General features: G+C 38.0%; 1 protein-coding gene and 1 non-coding gene across 6 annotated transcripts in view; both read right to left on the bottom strand.

Moving 5' to 3' along the window:
• CUNH9orf85 (chromosome unknown C9orf85 homolog) overlaps nt 1-25,334 on the bottom strand; it is a 137,337-nt gene that overhangs the window by 47,892 nt on the left and 64,111 nt on the right. The window contains exons 3-5 of one of the 5 annotated variants that reach the window (XR_010407724.1): nt 25,015-25,105; nt 15,592-15,705; nt 15,041-15,074 (exon numbers count right to left, since the gene is read on the bottom strand). The exons of 2 other annotated variants lie outside the window; for them this stretch is intronic. Coding sequence is in view for 2 of the 3 variants with exons in the window: in XM_054509170.2 (XP_054365145.1) it covers nt 14,930-15,074; nt 15,592-15,705 (259 nt within the window). In the remaining variant the exon portion in view is untranslated. Of the gene's footprint in view, nt 1-12,347; nt 15,075-15,591; nt 15,706-25,014; nt 25,106-25,334 lie in introns of those variants that run through there. 2 more of the 5 variants (XM_054509170.2, XM_045882246.3) reach the window with 2 other exon arrangements.
• Nucleotides 7,368-7,471, bottom strand: LOC123850304 (U6 spliceosomal RNA). Its single transcript, XR_006792271.1, has one exon. It is a non-coding gene; the product is annotated as a U6 spliceosomal RNA (small nuclear RNA).

Here is a 25,334-nt window from a genome sequence, read left to right as displayed (position 1 = left end):
TTGACTAGTTTAAGGAGTGTTTTAAAAAGAGACTATTCAGGGGGCACTTGGGTGGCTCCGCTGGTTGGGTGTCTGCCTTTGGCTCAGGTCATGATCCCAGATCTCTGGGATCAAACCCCACGTCAGACTCCCTGCTCAGCGGGGAGCCTGCTTCTCCCTCTCCCTCTGCCTCACCCCTCCATTGCTCTCTCTCCTCTCTGTCTCAAATAAATAAATAAATAAAATCTTAAAATAAGTAAATTAAATAAGAAGAGACTATTTACAAGGAACTGAGTAGGGTATAGGGAATCCACAAAGCATGGTACGGTAGCCTAAGGCTAGAAAGAGCATGACATCATTACCACCTCTAGACTTGAAGGAGCATTAAGGATGTCCTTCTGGAACTAGAAGAAAGGTCTGTATGTACAGAATCATTGGACTATCTTTACGTATCCTCAGCCTGCCCATGGTGACCCCACAGGAAGGAAGCCGGGGGAATAATCTGGACTCCTCTTTCAGGGATTCCCATTACACGACTCCAATTGGAAGCAAAAGGCAAGGACACCCATGGATGTAACCCCTACAGTCAGCCTCCCGGGTCACAAAACAGGGTGCAACAGGATGGAGAGTGAATCTAGAGGGACAAATGGAAGATGTACTATGGTTTTAAAAAATTAACTTGTGTGTGTTTATGTTTGGTCCCTCCACGTAGATTGTAAACCTCTTGGGGCAGAGACTGCCTTATCCTTCCATGGATCCTCCCATAGCACCTGGGACAGTTTGGCATGACTGAATGAATGAAAGTACCTCAATGTTCATAGGCATGCCATAACACGTCCATAAACCAAGTTACAAAGCATGATTAAAAAAAACAACTATGTTAAGGAAAAATATGCCCTTATGTATCGTACCCAATTCCAGAGTGATTGGTACACAGGGGAACAGAGCACAGCATCACAAAATGACTGGATCAGGTGAAACTCTGACAGCATTTAATATACTCCCAGCTGAACAAAGATTTCAGCTCTCCTTCAATGATTTCATAGGTAGGCGTCAGGCAGCCCAGCCCGTGCTTTTGATTAGATGAAATCAGAACACCCAGCTTGTGGCTTTAAAGTAATAGCTGAGTAATGGATGGTAATTTCCCATCTATTATGTTAAGGCTTCCTTTCCAATGGGTTTTTGTGCATTCTGCTAAGTGACTCTGATTTTCATTTCCCCAACACATTTTTCTTTCCTGAATGCCCTCCCAGTATGCCTTGTTTTGACCGTCAATGGCTTAGTACAGTTTGCAAGGATTTGTTTTCCTCTGCTACAGACTGATTCTTTTTACCTCACTTTGATTTGTTAGGAAGGATCTGACCTCCTATCAGTGACAGGAGAGGTGTAGAGGGCTTTTTCTGCAGATAATAAAGAAGTAGCAATTTTATTACATTGTATTACAGAATTTGAAGAGTAAGGAAGAGAGAGCAGAGGGTTGCCATAAGAAAATTAATCACCCAAGTGTATTGCTGCAGAACGTGTGCCTGGACACATACAAAGAGTCAAAACAAAGAAGGGTTTAAATATAGAGAGCATGTCATTACCTTCTCACCCTGGGGCCATATATATTGATACACACATGTTAACTTAGTATCAACATGAAATCAAAGTGCTATGTTCACCTCTCAGGACCACAGGTGGCAAAATAAAATAATAGATTACTGAGTGACACTGGGCTAGTATGACAATTATTCCCCTTGAAGATTACATTTCAATTTTTGTAAGTCTTTATTATTGAGGAATAACAGACATAAAGTGCAATCTCAAGAGTATAGCTCAATATACATATATGTGCATATATGCACATAACTCTCACCAGATCAAAAAGTAGAACATTTCCAGCACTCTCAAAGGTTCCCTGCTGTTCACGTTTAGTCCTACCTCTAAGGGTATCCACTATTCTGACCTCTATCAACACAGATTAATTTTGCCTGCTTTTTTTTTTTTTTCATTTAAATGGAATCATACAGTATTTCTATTTTGTGTCCAGTTTATTTTTTGCTCACCACTGTGAGATTCAGCAGTATTGCCGTGTGTATCACTAGATTATTTACTTTCACCGTTGAGGAATATTCTATGGTATGTATACACCACAATGTATTTATTCATTCTATCACTGATGGGCATTTCATTCCTTTGAATAAGACTGAACAAACTGCATATAAATATTTAACAAATTGTACTCAGATATAAATCACAGAATAACCTCTTACCAGAAATTAAGAGATACACTTTCCTCCTCTATGCATATCCAGCGGCAGTTTTGAAAATGCCTTTCTTTCTCTATGATAGCAACACCTAGTGGCCTAAGAAGGCTATAGGTCTGGATGTGCGCGTTTAGATTTACAAAGTAACTTTTAGTTGTAATAGACCTCCAATAGCATCTAGATGTCCATTAAAACCACATAACAACGTCCAGGCCCCCCTAGAAATCATTTAAATCAGAATCTTTGAAGGTGAGAGCCCAGGACTGGTAAGTTATAAAAGCTGTCTTGGCGATTTTAATGTGCAGCCAGGGCTGAGAACTACCAATCTAGAACAGTTTTTGCTGAACATCATCATCCCCTGGAGGGCTTGTTCAAACACAGATTGCTGGACCCCACCCGAGTGTATTTTAGTGTTTCTGGGTGGTGCCCCAAAATTCGCATCTCTAACAAGTTCCCAGGTGAAGCCGATGCCACTGGTCCTGGGACCACATGATGAGAACCAATAATGCAGACCGACACTGTCATTTCACACAAGAAGAAACATCAGGCTGGGCATGTGAAGTAATTTGCTGGAGTTGTAGAGCCAGTTAGGGACAAAGCTATAATCAGAATGGAGCCTCACAGTCACTTTTCCTCTCATCTGATAGCGGTATAATTGGGTATCTCTGAATGTTACATCATCTGAAGTTACGTGAAAAGACAGGCTACTTCCCTCCCACAGAAAACAAAACAAGATGTTTAAGGGGTGGGTGAGAGTAACTCTTTGCCACAAACCTATTTGCAAGAACTTAGGCATTCCGAGGAAGTGAGCAGATCACATATTACAGAACCAGGACTTGAGAAGCCAGCAGGGACGGGAAACAGAGTCAGCTTGAACTCTGACCTCTGCTCGGGAAACAATGCATTTGTCCTCTCACTCCTCCCCTCCTTCAACCGCCCTCTAAAGGCTGAGCTGCTTCAACCCAGATGGGCCATGTGGTCTCAAGTCACCTGGTCAGGAGTCAGGAGACCTCTTGGCCAGTAGTTTGTCTCTCCCACACCTCTGTCAGAGCACAAGATTAATCCGTCTCGCTGTGTTTCCCTATGGCTCCTAAATCTCACCCATATTTGCCCCTTACTAAAGAATGTTTCCAAATATGGCTGGCTCGTCCCTGCCACACCTAAGGTTCAGACAGCTCTGTGCCTAAGGATCTGTAGTACCAGGCTGTCGAGAGGGATGAGCCCATCCTCCCAGATGGGCTAAACACAATGCAATGACACAATGCACCCAAAGCTTGGACGTTGGCCTGCTGAGCCATGTTGGGCCACCTTCCTGGCTCCATGAACTATCTCAACATGGCAGGAGAGCTTTGGCTAAGGGGCTAGAAGATCAGTATTTTAAATACACATCACAGGTGATTCTAATGTAACCCAGGTAGTTTCTCAAAAACTAAATATAAATTTATCATATGATCCAGAAAGCTCTTTCCTAGGTATGTGTATACCCAAGAAAAATGAAAACATTTGTTCACGTGAATACACACAAATGTTCACAACACAATTATTCATAATAGCTATAAAGTAGAATTGAATGAGTAAACAAAATTCTTATGTCCATACAATGGGGTGCTATTCAGCAAAAAAAAAAAAGAGAGAGAGAATGATGAACTCCTGATACATGTTACAACATGGATATATGTCAAAAATGTTATGTTAAATGAAAGAAGCCAGACTTAACGACCACCTATTTTATGATTTCACTTCTGTGGAAGGTTCATAACAGACAACTTTATAGACACAGAAAGGAGATTAGTTGCCTGAGGCTGGGGGCGGGATTGGGGAATGACTAAAACTGGCCATGACAGATCTTTTCGAGGTGATAGCAATGTACTAAAACTGGATTGTGGTGATAATTGCACAATGCTGTAAATTTACCAAATCATAAATCTTACACTTAAAATGGGTGAATTTTATGGTATGTAAATTATACCTCAAAAAAGCATTTAAAAAGTAGAGACAAAATTATCACTACGTTGTAGAAAAGACTTTCATAGAATTTTACAGAATTTACAGCACAATGAGGCTGATCGTTTTATCAGTGGTTCCCAACCATTCCCAGGCCAAGAATTCCTTTTTAACAGCCAAAAACAGTGGCAGCCTTATATATTCTAATTGAACCTTTGGTATAAACCAAGGAAATACATACTTTGAAGAATACTGTGAATTTGCATTAACTAATCATATTCACTACATATAAAAATAGTAGATAGATATGGAAGACATGTTATTATTCAGTCTACTGACAGTGCTAAGTGTACCTGTGGATTCATGAGCTTCATGCATAATGGTGGGGTCAGCATTGAAACTCCCTCAAAATCTTTTTGCTACTCAATGCAGCATTGAACAAAAAGAGCAACAATACTACTTCAAGTTCAATTCCATGGTGTGTGTAGTCCGCTCTGTAGTCGGTTTACAGCTGGAAAGAACACGATGGACTTTCGGACTACAGGCTTGTCCCACGTGTGGGCAAAATGCACATGACAAGGGGCTCACAGGAAAAGAGGAAGGTCGTATGACTGGAAAAATACAGAGAAGTTGACTGGTTGGTGCCTGTCCAAACCAATAAGGGAGCTGTTTTGTGGATTCCTGTTTTGTCTCCAGTCTATCTCCCGGGGGCCATTTCAGTTGTAACCAATGTGTTCCAACAGTTCCACAGCGCAAACCCCTGTATTAAATGATCGTGACCATGCAGAGACGGCACACACACACCACCCCCCCCGCCCACCCACGGAGCTTCTTTCCTCTGGGATTTTCAGTTTCTGTAGGACATCCTCGGAACTTTACCAACAGGGGCAGAGCAGTATTAAGTATTTCTGGAACTGCCGATTGAGGACTTCCCATGTATAAATCAAATCACTTAAGAGGATCTGAAACATAGTTTTCATTGCCAAGAAATGGGTTCCAGAAGCGTTTCCAAGTTATTTATAAGAAACACTTGTCTCAGTAAGTCTTGTCACCGTCCACCAGCAGTGCACCTGCCTTGTTCAGCTGGCAGTCCCAAGTGTTGCAAAGGCAGAAACATAGGAGAAACTTCTTTTTAAACAGTGTATAACTGTTCAGTTGTGTTTCCAAATAGTATGTTCGGTATGCTTTTGGGTGACGCATAATAAATACACTATTCTTCCTGTGTTACCAGATGTTCTGGACACTCTATGGTGTGTTAATTATATTTTTTTTTCCAGAATAACAATTGGACCTCTTGCTTTAGAGGGCTTCACTAGAACACAGACGGAGTATACTATGTGAAAGTGTAAATAACATGTGTAAAGGCCAGTTTATCTTGTGTTTCCTGACTTTGCGGACATGCTGTAATATCCTCTGCTAAGGGACGTCACTTTCATCCTTTAGGAGACCATCTTTCCTAACCTCACCTGGTCCTGGCATTTCCTCAGGGCCAATTCATTTCCTATATTGGTCATTTAGGTCATTGTTCCCCACGTTACCATGATTTCTCAAGGAAAAAACTCTTTGACAGATTAAAGAAAATATGTTCCACAAATAAATTTGTGACTAGATTAAAATAAAAATAAAAAGTGGAATAAATAAGGTCATAGTCAATTACACAAAAACTTGTATTTGTAATGTAAACATGCAAATTTATAATTTAAATAAAAGTTCAGTGTCATGGAATATGCTTTTCTAATTAACTTTCTCTTCTTAATTCGTTATGTAATTTTAAAATAGAAATTTTTTTGATCACTGGATTTATTGAAGTTTCTGAGTTTCTCTGTGTGTGGTATTAATTACAGTTAGCATTGTGCCATTACTCAGTTTTAACAAAGGAATGAAAGGCAGTTTGTAAAGTTGTTATTGTCAGAAATACTGTTTCTAAAGGTGGTTTATTGCACTCACATTTGTCTATGTTATCACTGAAGGGTCTATCCCTAGCTAGTACTAAAAAGAGCCTATAGCAGTTCTGACATTTCTTGTACAAATGCTTTCATTGGAGGGGTCTGCTTCTCCTCTTTCAATGTTAATAGAATTCTACACCTATTCTAATAGAATGGAATCTAATAGAATTCTATATTTAATAGAAATCTATATCTATATCTAATAGAATTCCATGTTAATAGAATTTGCTTTTTTTTTCTTTTCCTTAACCCAAGAATTTTCAGTTTACCTACTTCTCACCCCAACAGAGCCTCTTAGGATAATTTGAAAGAAAATCTCAAAACCAAAATTTGTAACTTAATATGTATAAACATCATGAATGGAGCACCTACTACAGCCAGGAGCTTCACAGATACTATATTTAATACTTCCAGAAATCTTATACTATAGAAGTCACCATCCTCATTTTACAAATAGGTAAGATACACACAAGGTAACTTCGCAAAAGTAAAGAAACTGGTCCAGGGTCACACAATGAGTAAGAGGCAGGGTTAGGATTTAAATATCCTTTTTGCCTCCAAGTCACTCTACCTCCTATTCTCCTGAAGTAAAGATTCATGTTGCTTTATTTCAAGGCATGGTTTTGACAACAGTATACTGTTAAGTGCTTTTAATTTAGAGTTATAATTATTTTCAAATGCAGGTAACATTTACATACAATAAACTAAGCAAATCCTAAGTATTGAATTTTATATTTCTTTTTTTTTTTAAAGATTTTATTTACTCATTTGAGAGAGAGAGAGCAGGAGCAGGAGGAGAGGCAGAGGGAGAGGGACAAGCAGGCTCCCCACTGAGCAGGGAGCCTGATGCGGGGCTCTAACCCTGGACCCTGAGATCATGACCTGGGCCAGAGTCAGACACTTAACTGAGCCACCCAGGAGCCCCTGAATTTTATATCTCTATACCCTAGTGTAACCATCACCTAGATCAAGATCAGGTGACTCCTGCATTCCAGAAGGTTCTCTCATGCCCCTTCCTTGTCAGTATCACACCCCCAAAAGTAACCACTATCCTGATGTCTATCACAATAAATTAGTTTTGACCATTTCTGAACTTAGATATAAACAGAATCATAAAATATGTAACCTCATTGTGTTTACATTCTTTTGCTCATCATATCTGTGAAGTTCATCAATGGACAATGTATACCTTTTAAAATGTTACTTGCCAACTTAATGCTAATGTTGAGTTCAAAGACTTTTTTTTTTTTTAAATATGGAACGCTTCACAAATTTGCGTGTCATCCTTGTGCAGGGGTCATGCTAATCTCTGTATCGCTCCAATTTCTGTATACATGCTGCCAAAGCGAACACGAGTTCAAAGACATTTGATTTGCTTTAAAACAATGAAAAAACTTGGGGTGTCTGGCTGACTTAGTTGGTAGAACATGTGACTCTTGATCTCAGGGTTGTAAATTCAAGCCCCACATTGGGTTTAGAGATTACTTAAAACTAAAAAATATATATATATTTAAAAAAAATGAAAAATATAATTTTAAGTAGTATTTAATAGTATACATTTAAATATTTAATACAAAATTTAATTTATATACTTCAAATTAATATTTCTAGAGGTTACAGAAAATTCTAAGCCAAATTTTGATAAAATATTGTATCACTTAGTCAACTTCTGAACACTTAGGTACTATTTGTATTTTTATATCCGATACATATTTTAAATCTTCCTTTTTTTTTAGAGAGAGAGAGAGTGAGAGTGTGCCCGCACAAGGTTGGGGGGAGGGGTAGAGGGAGAGGAAGAGAAAGAATCTCAAGCAGGCTCCCTACTGAGCACAGAGCCTAACACAGGGCTCAATGTCACAACCCTGAGATCATGACCTGAGCTAAAAACCAAGAGTCAGACACTTAACCGACTGAGCCACCCAGGTGTCCCTTAAATCTTCCATATTAGTACAAGTACCAACTGTACATTTTATGATAATGCACATTTTTCCTTTGAAAAGAACCATTTTTAAGATTATAAAAATTTTTCATTTTTAAGATTATATAGAAATAAAAGGTGCAACTTCATGTGTAATTTTATGTAGTAATATCTCTTGAAAGTCTGGTACTTTAATTCCTTAAAAAGTCTTATGTAAGAGATTTGAGAATGCATAATTATTTCCATCTGTATAATTACTGATGGAATTGTGGGACTCATTAGTATACAGCTGAGTATGTAATCCCAGCGTACTCCCATGACTCCATAAGGGTTGCCAGTAAAAACTGTGGGAAATGGTCTTGCAACATTCAATATTACACACAAATCAAAACATCATGAGTGACAAAATTCTATGCCACAAGTTATATGGAGGATATCTATAAACTTTCTTTTTTTTTTTTTTTTTTTTTTTTTTTATAAACTTTCTATAATAAAAAAAAATGTAGCTTTAGAACAGGGCAATCATTCAGTACACAACTAATGTTACAAGGGAAGGAAAAGACCCAGAAAGAGGGAGATAGGACGGGATAGAGGTGCGTTCAAGTTAATGTTGTTACAAACTTCACTTAAGGGGGAAAAAACGTGTAGGAACATGGAATATGGGTAATTTTGCATAAATGTGATTGAAATAATATAGGCTCTGGAGCCATATAGACTTGGTTTGAATCTTAGGTTTATTACCTTTTCTTAAGATTGTTTATTAATTTATTTATTTGACAGAGAGAGAGAGAGAGAGTGCACAAGCAGGTGGAACGGCAGTGGGAGAGGGAGAAGCAGACTCCCCGCTGAGTAGAGAGCCCGACGTGGGGCTCGATCCCAGGACCCTGGGATCATGACCTGAGCCAAAGGCAGACACTTAACTGACTAAGCCACCCAGGTGCCCCAGGTTTATTACTTATTATCTTTCTGACTGTGGCAAGTTACTTAACCTCTGAGCTTAGTTTAGTCACCTGAAAACTGAACAACAGTTACTCAGAACACTGCTGTTTATCTTACGTGATAAAAGAAAAACATTCGTACCAAGTACATATAACAACTTTCTTTTTCTTCTCTTAATAATTATTACTGTATTAAAAGATAATCACTGCAACGTACCTTCCCAATATAACCTACTGGATATATTCAGAACGGCTTGCAAACACCTATATTCTTTCCATTATGCAAGTAGGCCTCACAATAAAGCCGCATCAGCTGCTTAGAAAGATTAAAGGTATTATGACTCAAATGTGGAAATCAACAGTCATGGAAGGGAGTATAAAAAAGTGATTTGAATTCAAGGGCATCAGCAATGAGCACTCTCCAATGATGCCTGAGACCCAACGTTCTTCAGAAAAAAGCTCTGAACTGTGTGAAATAACGGAAGATGAAAGCATGACCGAGGACTGTCAGCAGAGTCCTGGTAGGATAATAGTATGGAAAACAGTGGAGTTATCCTGTCAGCAACACACATGCTATTCTCATGCATACTAACCCTACTATGCAGAACGGGTTCTGGGATCAGATGATTGTACAGGTTCAAAACCTAGACCTAATATTTTTCTGTTTATGCCAAATTACTTAGCTTCATTTCTCATCTGTTAACCTGGATAACGATCGTTATCACTACACAGAGTCATGATGAACATTCGATGAGCTTATCATGGAGAGGGCGTAGTTTTGAACAGTATCAGGATACAATCAGCACTTAATCCACATGCCCCTTGCCTTCCAAGATAACCATTTTTAGTTCTCTTTCTGCTTCTCTGGTCATTCCTTACTCTCCAAAGCCGCACAAGCCCAGGGCACAACTCAAGGAGTCCTAGCAGAGAACAGCTGCTGAGAGGCTTAGAGCCAGCCAGAGATGTCAGAGGTCACGCAGTGCTGGAGTCTGGCCTTACCCATGTTAAGACCCCAGGATTACATGCCCAGGAATAAAGACAATACTGGAGAAGTAAAACACAGGAATAAGGAACTCTAGAAATAAATGTGAAACTGCAACAGACCACCCCAGCAAAGCCTAAACCCAAGTTCTGATAGGATCAAGTTGATCTGCAGTAATTTGTTTTTTAGAGGAACTCTGTATAATGTATCATCCACAATTTCTATCATGTAATAAAAATTATTAGATGTGCAAAACAGGAGAAAGTGTCCAATAACTAAGATAAAATAATCAATAAAAGCAAACAAAAGTGAAAAAGGACTTCAAAATAACTGTGATGAATATGTCAAAGAAAAAAAGAGAAAAAGATGCACAAGATAGGTAACATGGAATATTTCAACAGTTATAATCAATTAAAAAAAGAATCAAATGGACATTTGAGAACTGCAAAATCCAGCATCTGAAATTAGCAATTTATTAGCTGGGTTTAAAAGCACACTCAACACCTTAATCCTATTTATCTAGAAGACATAATTTTTTTTTTTAAAGACTATTTATTTATTTGACAGAGAGAGACAGTGAGAGAGGGAATACAAGCAGGGGGAGTGGGAGAGGGAGAAGCAGGCTTACCACCGAGCAGGGAGCCCGATGCGGGGCTCGATCCCAGGACCCCCGGATCATGACCTGAGCCGAAGGCAGACACTTAACGACTGAGCCACCCAGGTGCCCCGAAGACATAATTATTGAACACAAAGAAAGGCCAACAGAAAACATACAAACTGGGGGCACCTGACTGGCTCAGTCAGTAGAGTATGTGACTCTTGATCTTGGGGTCGTGAATTCAAGCCCCACAGTAGGATAGAGATTATTTTTTTAAAAAGTGAAACAGGGGCGCCTGGGTGGCTCAGTCAGTTAAGCATCCAACTCTTGATTTTGGCTGAGGTCATGATCTCAGGGTTGTGAGATTAAGCCCTACTCCTCTCTGCCTCTAAAAAAACTAAAATAAAATTTAAAATTTTTTTAAAAATCGAAAACCACACACAAACTGAAGCACATAAAGGAAAAAACAAATGGAAAAAAAGAAAGCAGAGCATGAGAAAGACAAGGGACACAGTCAAAAAAATCTACAGGTATGTGTGAAGTGCTAGAAGGAGAGGAGAAAAGAGAGAAAAACAGCTGTTGAAGAAACAATGGCCAGCAACTCTCCAAGTCTTGTTTAAAGACAGTGACCAACAGATCGGAAGAATTCAGAAAACCTTAATTCACAAACAAGAATATCACAGTCAAATGGCTGAAAACCAGAGATAAAGAAGAAACCTCTTAAAAGCAGGTTTCACATGATCTGGCCATCCATTACCTCTCTGATGTCTTATGACTCTCCGGTTTAATCATTCCTTTCCTTCCTTGCTGTTCCTTGAACATACGTGGCAAAATCTTACAATGGTTCCTCTGCCTGGAACATTCTTCCCCAACATGTCTCTCTGGGCACCTCATTTAAAAAATCATAGCCCACTTCCCACCCATTTGTACACCCTCATCCCTATGCTATCCAAGCCCTTAGACTCCCAATCACCCAACCATTCCTTATTTTTTCCTATAGCACTTTCACCTTCTAATATAATTTACTTCTTATGTTCAATGCTTATGGTCTGTCTCCAACCACTAAAAAGTTATCTCTGAAAGGATAAGGATCTTTGTTTTGTTCGTTGTTGTACCCCACGTATCTTGTACAGCGCCCTTGCACACGTAAGGTGCTCAGTGATTATTTGTTGAATGAATGCTATTATCATATTGTTGTCATTATTATTCCAAGCCTTTGTAGTCACCAAATAAGTTCATGCCATGGAGGACACTCCATCTAATATAGTTTTCTCTATTTACCTTTGGAACTGCTTTTGATGTGTGCTAGAGTGGTACTATAGTACAGTAGGTCAAAAACAGACTCTGGGGGGCGCCTGGGTGGCTCAGTCGTTAAGCGTCTGCCTTCGGCTCAGGTCATGATCTCAGGGTCCTGGGATCGAGCCCCGCATCGGGCTCCCCGCTCGGCGGGAAGCCTGCTTCTCCCTCTCCCACTCCCCCTGCTTGCGTTCCCTCTCTCGCTGTCTCTATCAAATAAATAAAATCTTTTTTTTTTTAAGATTTTATTTATTTATTTGAGACAGAGAGAATGAGAGAGAGAGAGCACATGAGAGGGGGAACGGTCAGAGGGAGAAGCAGGCTCCCCGCCGAGCAGGGAGCCCGATGCGGGACTCGATCCAGGGACTCCAGGATCATGACCTGAGCCGAAAGCAGTCACTCAACCAACTGAGCCACCCAGGCGCCCTCAAATAAATAAAATCTTAAAAAAAAAAAAAAAAAAGACTCTGGCACCAGATAGCATGGATCTGCAAGCAACAGAATTCCATATATATACCTTCTGCATTTCCTAAATACATACATGGAATTTATATATATATATATATTTACATATATAACTTGCAGAATGTAGGCAAACAACTAAATTGCTGTCTTCATTACTAATTAATTTTAATTCATTACCAATTAATATATAATCAAATAGTAATAGTATAGTGTTCTTACAGGTTCTAAGCATTTCACATATTAATGCATTTAATCCTTCTAACAACCTCATGGAAACCAAGGCACACAAAGATTAATTTGTACCAAGACATACAGCTCGTAAGTGACACGGCAGGATTTAGATCCATGTTGAGTTCCAATGAAAAGAAATTTTTAGATTAGACAAAATAATTCCTAAAAAAAAATAAACGAAATATAACAATTAAATTTATGTCTGCTTAAGAAAACAAAACAAAACCTTTTTTAGCACTAAAGACAGAAATGCAGATATTAGGATATGTCACTAGGTGATGCTCTTTGTTAAATTTCTCTCCTGAGAACGTAATCTGTGGAGTTATGATTCATTCAGATGGGAAAGAACTTATGCTAGGACTAATGATTTAGTTGGCTCTTGAACCACAAAAGTTACGTTGTCCAGAAAATAAGTTTATATGCAAAAGGTAAGCCAAATTTATGGGAAACTTTCTGTAAGACTGTAAACTAAAATATTGAGACTTCCCCAGCATGAACATGGTACCTCTCTCCATTTATTTTATCTTTCTCCATTTATGTGTCCATTTTCCTCAATGTTTTGATTTTATATTTTTAAACAAAAAATCTGATTAAAAAGGGGTAGAGGGTTTGAATAGACATTTTTCCAAAGCCGACATACAGATGGCCAAGAGACACATGAAAAGATGCTGGACATCGCTCATCATCAGGGAAATGCAAATCAAAACCACAAAGAGAAATCATCTCACAAATTGTCAGAATGGCTACTCTCAAAATGACAAAAAACAGCAAGTACTGGTGAGGATGTGGAGAAAAGGGAGCCCTTGTCACTGTCCATGGGAATGGCAGTTGGGGCAACCACTGTGGGAAACAGTATGGAGGTTCTTCAAAAACTTAAAAAATAGAAATACTATATGATACAGTAATTCCACCACTGGGTATTTACCCAAAGAAAATAAAAACACTAATTCGAAAAGATATATGCAGCCCTATGTTTATTGCAGCATTACTTACAATAGCCAAGATATGGAAGCAATCTAAGTGTCCATCCATAGATGTGTGTGTATATGTATATATATGCATACATATACATATAAATTACAAAATTAATAAGACAAAGACATACACTGCACACTTATCAAACTGACAGAAATTTAAAGATCAAGTGTTAGAAAGGATACAGAGCACTGGAACTCTTAATATATTGCTGTAGGGAAAGGAGATAACAATTCTTCTGGAAAGACAGCTTGGCATTATACAGTAATCTGAAGATGCATATGCATATAGCCAGATGGCCTGTATCACTACTAGATATATATCTAATAGAAATATGCACCAAGAAACAAGACATGTTTACCAAGAAACACATGTAACAATGCTCACAGTATTCTTTGTAGTGGGAAAATTTTAAAATAACTCAAATGTCCCTCAACATTAGAGAGGAGAAATGAATTGTGGTAAGTAAAGACAATGGAATGAAACACAGTAATAAAATAACAAGCTTTTGGGGCGCCTGGGTGGCTCAGTCGTTGAGCATCTGCCTTCAGCTCAGGTCATGATCCCAGGGTCCTGGAATGGAGCCCCGCATAGGGCTCTCTGCTCCCCGGGGAGCCTGCTTCTCCCTCTCCCACTCCCCCTGCTGTGTTCTCTCTCTCACTGTCTCTGTCAAATAAATAAAATCTTAAAAAAAAAAAATTAAAAACAAAAACTAAAAATAAAATAATGAGCTTTTTATAACAAGCAAGCTTATAAGTAAGGGGGCTTTGTTCTTTGGGCCATTTACTTGAGATCAATCTATAAAAAGGTACTTAATGAGGACCAATTTTTGAGGCTAGCACTGATTTTTCCACGAGATAGTTCTTACATAACCAATAATTCTGAATCTTGTTTAGTTTGATATTAGGTAGTATACTTTTCTAAATAGTTCCCATGAACTGCAATATGATACCCTAATACTCATTTTAGCAGGTATTCTAGCATATGCTACTTAAAAATTCATTATAAGAAAACTCTGGATGAAAGTTTTATAATTATCCAGTATCATGCATAATTTATATTGTCCATGTGTGACTTTTGCCTGTTTTCTATAGGTTTTTGCTATTTTTCTCATTAGGATTCCATAGTATTTTTGTGTAAAACTGTCAAACGTCAAAAGTCATTCAGAATTTCATATTTTCAAACGGACTTTTTTTTTTTTCTTAAAGATTTTATTCATTTGACAGAGAGAGAGACAGCGAGAGCAGGAACACAAGCAGGGGGAGTGGGAGAGGGAGAAGCAGGCTTCCCACCGAGCAGGGAGCCCGATGCGGGACTTGATCCCGGGACCCCGGGACCATGACCTGAGCCGAAGGCAGACGCCCAACGACTGAGCCACCCAGGCGCCCCCAAACTGACTTTTAATATATTAATCCACTTGATTGTCTTTTGTGTCTAAGTCAATATCAAAATCTAAGTCATCATCACTTTCTTCTTCATTTCTTCTGCAACTTCTATGGTTGGAACGCAGATTACTTTCAGGATTTCCTGTCTTCTCTGATTCTTTATTAAACCTAAAAATGAAAAAAAAACTTCTATTTATTTCTCAGGCTTTTGTTATTTACCCGTAGATTGAAAAGAACTTTATACTATATTTCCTGATTAATAGGAGTCTCGTAAAATAAGTATAGAGAAAAAGATCCTTGAAGACTAACTTCAGTCAAGATCCAACCAATTAGAATACTGTGGTCAATAAAGTAGGCTCAAAGAAATTAATACATGATGTCCATTCAAGAAAAGTAGTTGCATAATGAGTAAATTCTTCTGTGATGACTGATGGATGTGAACTACATGGGTAAATATTTTAATTTCCTAAAAATATGAAGTTTTATTTTTCCTATAATGATAGAAAAATGTAATGAATAATTAAGACTTTTTCCTGTTAGGTAGAAAAAAAAGAAGTCTAAGTCAGTGTGATATACTGCACCTTAAGACTCTCCGAGCTACCAGATGTTTCCTCAAAAGAAAATCCACATATCAATTACTAAAAGAATAAATCCCAAACATTAAAAAAAAAAAAAAAATACTCACGGAATAACAATGTCTTCTTTCTTTCCACATTTTGCACAAACTTCAAGTTCACAGGCACATGCTCTACACATTATGTGATAAGAATCCTTCACTGACTTTTGTAAACATTTAACACTAAAAGTGGGGGGGAAAAAATCAAGCATTATTTTTTACTGATTGCCTAAGATTTATTTGATGAAATAAAATAAACATAGGGCTGCTCTACCAACTGAGCCAGGCAGGGACCCCAGATTTCTCTACTTTCTCAAAGCTTTTAAAAATATCATCTGCAAACAGTGACAGTTTTACTTCTTCCTTTTCTATTTAGATGCCTTTTATTTCTTTTTCTTGCCTAATTACTCTGGCTACGACTTTCAGTACTATGTTGAATCAAAGTGGCAAGAATGGGCATCTCATCTTGTTCCTGATCTTAGAGGAAAAGCTTCCAGTTTTTCATTGCTGAGTATAATGTTAGCTGTGGATTTGTCATATATGGCCTTTGCTATGTTGAAGTATATTTCCGCTATACCCTGTTTGTTGAGCGTTTTTATCATAAACAGATGTTGAATTTTTTTGTCTAATGCTTTTTCTGCATCTACTGAGAGTTGAATTTGGCTTGCTAATATTTTGTTGAGGATTTTTGCATCTATGTGCATCAGGGATACAGGCCAGCAATTTTCTTTTCTTCTGGCATCCTTGTCTGGTTTTGGTATCAGGGTGATGTTGGCCTCATAAAATGAGTTTGGAAGTGTTCCCTTCTTCTCCTTATTTTGGAATAATTTGAGAAGAATTGGTATTAATTCTTTAAATGTCGGCAGAATTAACCCATGAAACTGTCTGGTCCTGGACTTTTGTTTTAGGAGAGGTTTTAATTATTAATTCAATCTTACTAGCAATTAGTCTGTTCAGATTTTCTATTTCTTTAAGTTTCAGTCTTGGTAGGTTGTATGTTTCCAGGGAATTATCCATTTTTCCAATTTGTTGGCATACATTTGTTCATATGGTCTCTTAGGATCCTTTGTATTTCTGTGGTATCAGTTGTAACTTCTCCTCTTTTACTTCTGATTTTATTTATTTGAGTCTTCTCTCTTTTATACTTGGTGAGTCTAATGCAAGATTTGTCAATTTTATTTTATCTTTTTGAAGAACCAGTTCTTAGTTTCATTGATCTTTTCTTTTCTTTTCTTTTTTTTCTCTGATCTTTGTTATTTCCTTCCTTCTACTAAGTTTGGGCTTCACTTGTTCTTTTTCTAGTTCCTCGAGATGTAAAATTAGATTAAGATTTTTCTTCTCTTGGGTGCCTGGGTGGCTCAGTCGTTAAGTGTATGCCTAGGGCTCAGGTCATGATCCCAGGGTCCTGGGATCAAGTCCCACATCAGGCTCCCTGCTCAGCAAGAAGCCTGCTTCTCCCTCTCCCACTCCCCCGCTTGTGTTCCTGCTCTCGCAATCTCTCTGTCAAATAAATAAATAAAAATCTTTAAAAAAAAAAAAAAAGATTTTTCTTCTTTTGATGTAAGCATTTATTGCCATGAACTTTCCTCTTATACCTACTTCTGCTGCATCTTATAAGTTATGGTGTGTTCTATTTCCATTTTCAGTTGTCTTAAGGTTTGTTTTCTTTTAATTTCTCTTTTGATTTCTTTTTTCACCCATTGGTTGTTCAGTAGCATGCTGTTTACATTCCACAAATTAGTGAGATTTTTCACTTTTGTACTTGTAATTTATATCTACTTTTATAGCACTGTGGTTGAAAAAGATACTTGATATGATTTCAGTCTTCTTAAGTTTTTAAAATTTGTTTTGTGGCCTAACATATGAACTATCCTGAAGAGTATGCCATGTGTAATTGAGAAGAAAGTATATTCTCGGGGCACCTGGGCGGTTCAGTCATTAAGTGTCTGCCTTCAGCTCAGGTCATGATCCCAGGGTCCTGGGATCGAGCCCCGCATCGGGATCCCTGCTCTGCGGGAAGCCTGCTTCTCCCTCTCCCACTCCCCCTGCTTGTGTTCCTTCTCTCGCTGTGTCTCTCTCTGTCAAATAAATAAAATCTTTAAAAAAAAAAAAAGAAAGAAATTGTATTCTGTTGTTTTGGGATGGAATATTCTGTACATATTTGTATAATATTGTTAAAATGTTCACACTACCCGAAGTAATATACAGATTCAATGCAATGCCTATCAAAATTCCAATTGACATTTCTCACAAAAACAGAACAATCCTCAACTTTATATGGAACCAAAAAAGACTCCAAAGAGTCAAAGCAATCCTGAGAAAGAACAATGCTGGAGATGTCACACATCTTGATTTCAAACTACATTACAAAGCTATAATAATCCAAACAGTATGGTACAGACATGGAAACAAACACATAGATCATTAGAAAAGAATTGATAGCCCAGAAGTAAAAGCACACATATATGGTCAATTAATTTACAACAAAGGGGACAAGAACAAACGATAGGGAAAGAACAGTCTCTTCAATAAATAGGGCTGGGAAAACTGGACAGCCACATGCAAAAAAATGAAACTGAACCCCTATCTTACACCATACACAAAAATTCACTCAAAATGGATTAAAGATTTGAATGTAAGACCAGAAATTATAAAATTCCTAGAAGAAAACATGGGCAATAAGCTCCTTAATAGAGGTCTGAGCAATTATTTTTTGGATTTAAGACTAAAAGTAAAGCATAAAAATAAAAAATGAATAAGTGGCACTATATCAAACTAAAAAGCTTCTGCACAGCAAATAAAACTATCAAAATGAAAAGGTAACCTAACCTACTAAATAGGAGAAAATATTTACAAATCATATATACTATCTGAGAAGGGGTTAATATCCAAAACATAATGAACTCACACAACTCAATAGCAAAAACACAATCTGATTATAAATGGGAAAAGAATCTCAATAGAGACTTTTCCAAAAAAGATGGCCAACAGATATATGAAAAAAATGCACAACATCATTAATTACCAGGGAAATGCAAATCAAAACCACAATGAGATATCCCCCACACATGTTAGAATGACTGTTATCAAAAACACAAGAAATAAGTGTTAGTGAGGATGTGGAGAAAAGGGAACCCTTGTGCACTGCTGGCGGGAATGTAAATTAGTGCAGCCACTATATAAAACAATATGGACGTTCCTCAAAAAACCCAAACTAGAAATACCGTATGATCTACTAACTCCACTTCTGGGTATTTATCTTCAGAAAATAAAAACACAACTTGGAAAGATACATGCACCCCCAGGTTAACTGCAGCATTATTTGCAATAGCCAGGAAATGGAAACAACTTATGGGCGTCTGGTTGGCTGTCAGTAGAGCATGCAACTCTTAATCTTGGGGTCATGAGTTTGAGCCCCACACTGAGCATAGAGATTACTTAAAAAAAAGAAAAAAAAGAAATGGAAATAACGTATGATTCTACTGATGGATGAATGAATGAAGAAAATGTGGTAAAATATACAATGGAATATTATTCAGACATAAAAAAGAAGGAAATCAAAAGGTACAAACTTCCAGTTATAAAATAAATAAAGACATGGGGAAGTAATGTACAGCATGACAACCCCAGTTAATATTAACTGTATTGCATATTTGAAAGTTGCTAAGAGAGCAAATCTTAAATGTTCTCATCACAAGAAAAAACAAATTTTGTAACCATGTATGGTGACAGATGTTAACTAGACTTATTGTGGTGATCATTTTGCAATGTATGCAAATATCGAATCATTACTATAACTAATATAATGTTATAGGTCAATTATACCTGAATTTTAAAAAATTTAAAACTTTTGTACATCAAAGGACATTATTAATATAGAAAAAAAAAGAAAACCTCGCTGAGTGGCAGAAAGTATTTGCAAATATAGTAATAGATTTGTATCTAGAATACATAAAGAACTTTTTTTTTTTTAAGATTTTATTTGTTTATTTGAGAGAGAGACAGTGACAGAGATAGCGAGAGAGAGCACAAGCCAGGAGGAGGGGAGAAGCAGGCTCCCGCTGAGCAGGGAGCTGAACTTGGGGCTCGATCCCAGAACCCTGAGATCATGACCTGAGCCGAAGGCAGATGCTTAACCAACTGAGCCACCCAGGCGACCCTACATAAAGAACTCTTATAACTCAATAATAAAAACACAAAAAACTCCAAAATAAGCAAAGGATTTGAATAGACATTTTACAAAAAAAAGATATATAAATGGCCAATAAACACATGAAAAGATGCTCAAAATCACTAGACATCAGGGAAATGCAAATCAAAACTGCAATGACATCCACCTCACAGCACTAGAATGAATATTATCATAAAGAAGGATAATAACAAGTGTCAGTAAGAATGTGGAGAAGGGAGCACGTGGATGGCTCAGTCGGTTGAGTGTCTGCCTTCAGCTCAGGTCATGATCCCAGGGTCCTCGGATTGAGCCCCGCGTTGGGCTCCCTCCTTGGCGGGAAGCCTGCTTCTCCCTCTCCCACTCCCCCTGCTTGTGGTTCCCTCTCTTGCTGTGTCTCTCTCTGTCAAATAAATAAAATCTTTAAAAAGAAAAAAAAGAATGTGGAGAAGCTGGAACCTTCATATTGCTGGTGGCAAGTAAAAAAGTACGGTCACTTTTGAAAATAATTTGGCGTTCCTCAAAAGGTTAGATAAAGAGTTATCATATAACCCAGGAACCCCAATTCTCTCTTTCTCTACATACACACACATACACACATACACGAGAACTGAAAACATATATGCATAAAAAAACTTGTCCATGAATGTTGACAGCAGCATTATTTGTTAATAGCCAGAAGAGTAGAACAATCCAAATGTCCATCAAGTAATGAATGGATAAATAAAATATACAGCTCTCCAATGTAGTATTTAGTAATAAAAAAGAACTAAATACTGATAAGTGTTACAATATACTTGAAAAAATTATGCTAAGTGAAAGAAGCCAGTCACAAAACACTGCATGTTACATGATTCTGTTTGTGTGAAATGTCCAAAATAGGCAAATCGATAAAGACAGAAAGCAAGGGCGGGGTTGTTCAGGGGGAAATGGAGATTGACTACTATTGGGCATGGGGTTTCTTTCTGAGATGACGAAAATGTCAAATTGATTGTTGTGACAGTCACACAACTCTATGATATACTAAAAACCACTGAATTATACACGTCAAATGGATGAACTGTATACTGTGTGAATTAAATCTTCATAAAGGTTTTTTTAAAAAGTCAAACGGGGGGCGCCTGGGTGGCTCAGTCATTAAGCGTCTGCCTTCAGCTCAGGTCATGATCCCAGCGTCATGGGACCGAGCCCCACATCGGGCTCCCTGCTCGGTGGGAAGCCCGCTTCTCCCTCTCCCACTCCCCCTGCTTGTGTTCCTTCCCTTGCTATCTCTCTCTGTGAAATAAATAAATAAGATCTTTAAAAATATAAATAAATAAATAAATAATAAAAAGTCAAACAGAAGTGTTAGAAATAAGAAAAACCTGGAACAAAAGACACAAGATACCAGAAATCCAATTTAAATGTTACATATAGGTAGTTAAAAGTAGGACAAGGAAAAGAAAAAAAAAAAAGGTAAGACAAGGAAAAAAAAAAAACATGCAAACACTAATCAACAGAAAGATGGAGTCACTATATTATTATCAAAATATACTTCAAAGAAAATTTCCAGGTATAAAAATAGTTATTATATGACAATAAAGGGATCAATCTTCCAGAAACATACAGTAATCCTAAATGTTTATGCACCTAACAACAGGCTGTTAAAATAAATGAGGCAAAACTATTGATAAAAAGAGAAAGAGAGGGGCGCCTGGGTAGCTCAGTCGTTAAGCGTCTGCTTTCGGCTCAGTTCATGATCCCGGGGTCCTGGGATCGAGCCCCGCATCGGGCTCCCTGCTCCGCAGGAAGTCTGCTTCTCCCTCTCCCACTCCCCCTGCTTGTGTTCCTGCTCTCGCTAACTCTCTCTGTCAAATAAATAAATAAAATCTTTAAAAATAAATAAATAAAATTTTTTAAAAAGAGAAAGAGAAAAATCCACAAGTAGAGTTAGGGACTTCAACACTTCTCTCTCCATAACTGATGGAACAAGTCTTCAAAAAAGTTGGTAAAGCAGAACACCTGGTTGATACAAGGCTATCAAATTTATAGAACACTCCACCCAATAAGAGCAATATATTCTCTTCAAATACACATGGAGCATTCTCCAAGATAGGCCATATTCTGAGCCATAAAACCAATCTCAACAAATTAAAAAAAAAAAATTTTAAACCTGAAATTTGTTATTTTACCACAATGAAATTAATTAGAAATCAATAAAACAGAAAATATCTGGAAAATGCCCTAATACCTAGAAAATAAACAAAACAATCCTAAATAACCTACAGGTCAAAGAGTAAATCACAAGGGAAATTAGAAATATTTTTAACTGGGGACACCTGTCTGGTTCAGTCTGTTGAGACTCCAACTCTCGATTTTGGCTGAGGTCATGATCCCGGGGTCCTGGGATCAAGCCCCACATTGAGCTCACTGCTCAGCAGGGAATCTGCTTGTCTCCCTCTCTGCCCCTCCACCACTGGCCCCCCACAATGTGTGTGTGTGTGTGCACGCACACATGCACGTACTCTCTCTCTGAAATAAATGAATCTTTTAAAAAAAATTAAAAAGAAAGAAAAGACTTAAAAAAATATTTTGACTGAACAGCAATGAAAACACATCATCAAAATTCATAGAAAGGAGCTAAAAATGTTCCTGGGAAATTTATATAATTAAATATTTATATTAAACAAGAACTATCTAAACTTCTACTTTAAGAAAGCAGAAGGGAAAAAGGAGTAAATTAAACACAAAGCAAACAAAAGGAAGGGAGCAACGGGTGCCTGGGTGGCTCAGTTGGTTAAGCGACTGCCTTCGGCTCAGGTCATGATCCTGGTGTCCCTGGATCGAGTCCCGCATCGGGCTCCCTGCTCGGCAGGGAGTCTGCTTCTCCCTCTGACCCTCCCCCCTCTCATGTGCTGTCTCTCATTCTCTCTCTCTCAAATAAATAAATAAAATCTTTAAAAAAAAAAAAAAAAAGGAAGGGAGCAGTATCAATACAAACCAAAATCAATGAAATTGAGGGGTGCCTGGCTGGCTTAGTTGGTAGAGCATGCGACTCTTGATCTTGGGGTCATGAGTTTGAACCCCACAATGGGGGTAGAGTTTACTTAAACAAATAAATAAATAAATAAAATTGAAAAGAGAAAAATCAATAAAACCAAAAGCAGACTCTTTTAAAAAATTAATATAATTCATAAACACAAAGCCAGATTGATGAAGATAAAGAAAGGAAACAAATTACCAATATCAAGAATGAAAGAAGGGACAGCACTAGACAAATCTAACAGATATTAAAAGAGTAATAAAGGAATTTTACTAATAACTCTATGCCCATAAATTCAACAACTTTGTTGAGATAGACACATTTCTGGGCCACCTGGGTGGCTCAGTCGGTTAAGCATCTGCCTTCAGCTCAGGTCATGATCTCTGAGTCCTGGGATCAAGCCCTGTGTTCTACTCCCTGCTCAGCAGGGAGTCTGCTTCTCCCTCTGACCCTCTTCCCTCTCATGCTCTCTGTCTCTCATTGTCTCTCTCGCAAATAAATAAAGTCTTAAAAAAAATTTAAAAAAAAATTTTTAGGGGCGCCTGGGTGGCTCAGATGTTTGGGCATCTGCCTTCGGCTCGGGTCATGATTCCAGGGTCCTGGGATCAAGCCCCGCATCGGACTTTCTGCTCAGCAGGGAGCCTGTTTCTCCCTCTCCCTCTGTCTGCCCCCTACTCATGTGCTCTCTCCTTCCGTATCTCTGTGTCTCAAATGAATAAATAAAATCTTTAAAAAAAAAAAAAGTATTCTTTCACAAAAAAAAAAAAATTAAAAAAAATAGACACATTTCTGAAAAGGCATACTATCAAAACTTGCTTAAGAAGAAATAGATGGTGGTTAACATAATAAAAAAAAAAGAAGAAGAAGAAATAGATAGGGGCGCCTGGGTGGCTCAGTTGTTAAGTGTCTGCCTTCAGCTCAGGTCATGATACCAGGGTCCTGGGATGGAGCCCCACATCGGGCTCCCTGCTCCGCGGGAGGCCTGCTTCTCCCTCTCCCACCCCCCCTGCTTGTATTCCCTCTCTCGCTGTCTCTCTCTGTCAAATAAATAAATAAAATCTTAAAAAAAAAAAAGAAGAAATAGATAATCTAAAAACTCCTCTACCCATTAAAGAAAAAATTAATCATAGTTGAAAACTCTAGCCCCAAAATGGCTTCACTAGTGAATTCTACCAAATAAGAAATAGTACTAATTAAAAAAAAAAAAAAGGAATAGCACTAATTTTACACAAACCCTTCCAGGAAACAGAAAACAAAATAGGAAAGAACAGTTCCCAACTGATTTGATGAGACCCTAATATCATGACAAAACAAAGACAAAATCACAAACTGGTATTTCTAATGAACATAGATGTAAAAATCTATGACAAAATGTTAGCAAATGAAATTTAGCAATATGGGGGCGCCTGGGTGGCTCAGTCATTAAGTGTCTGCCTTCGGCTCAGGTCATAATCCCATCGGGCTCCCTACTCTGAGGGAAGTCTGCTTCTCCCTCTCCCACTTCCCCTGCTTGTGTTCCCTCTCTCGCTGTGTCTCTGTCAAATAAATAAATAAAATCTTTAAAAAAAAAAAAATAGGGGCACCTGGGTGGCTCAGTTGGTTAAGCGACTGCCTTCGGCTCAGGTCATGATCCCAGGGTCCTGGGATCGAGTCCCACATCGGGCTCCTGGCTCAGCAGGAAGCCTGCTTCTCCCTCTCCCACGCCCCCTGCTTGTGTTCCTGCTCTCGCTGTCTCTGTCTCTGTCAAATAAATAAATAAAATCTTTAAAAAAAATAAAAAATAAAAAAATAATAATAATAAAGAAATTTAGCAATATATAAAAAGGATATACATCATGACCAAGTAGGCTTTATCCAAGGGCATCCAAGGCTGATTCAAAATTAAAATCCATGAATATAATTCACCAAATTGATGTTTCAAAGAAGAAAAACCATATATTGATTTCATTAGATGCAGAAAAAGCATTTAACAAAATTTAACATCCATTCATGATAAAAACTCTAGGCAAACTATAAAGAAACTTCCTCAACCTGATAAAAAGCACCTACAAAGGGGCACTTGGGGGCTCTGTTGGCTGAGCATCTGCCTTTGGCTCAGGTCACGATCCCGGGGTCCTGGGATCAAGTCCCACATCAGGCTCCCTACTCAGCGGGGAGTCTGCTTCTCCCTCTCCCTCTGACTCTTCCCTGCTTGTGCCCTTACTCGCTCTCTCTGTCTCTCTCAAATGAATAAATAAAAAATCTTAAAAAAAAAAAAAAAAAAAGCACCTACAAAGAAACTGTAGCTAATTATCATACTTACTGATGAAAGAATGAATACATTCCCCTTAAGATCAGGAACAGGGCAACAATATGGGCCTTCATTGTACCTTTTCAAAAACATACTAGGGGTCCTAGGGAGTGCAATAAAGGCAAAAAAGAAATACAATAGCATAAAGATTGGAAAGCAAGAAATACAACTGTCTTTATTTTTTTAAAAAATCATTGTCTATGTAGAAAATCCCAACAGATTTACAAAAACAGTATTAGAAATAAAAAGTGAGGGGCACCTGGCTGGCTCAGTTGGTAGAGCATGTGACTCGCAATCTCAAGGGTTGTGAGTTCAAGCCCCTACATTGGGTG

Source organism: Mirounga angustirostris, unplaced genomic scaffold (genome assembly GCF_029215605.1).
Source record: "Mirounga angustirostris isolate CCGP_5_RB_7025 unplaced genomic scaffold, mMirAng1.0.hap1 SCAF_15, whole genome shotgun sequence".
In the NCBI taxonomy this organism is placed as follows: domain Eukaryota; kingdom Metazoa; phylum Chordata; class Mammalia; order Carnivora; family Phocidae; genus Mirounga; species Mirounga angustirostris.
The sequence above is the reverse complement of the archived record's forward strand: the minus strand, read 5'-3'. Positions and strand labels throughout refer to the sequence as shown.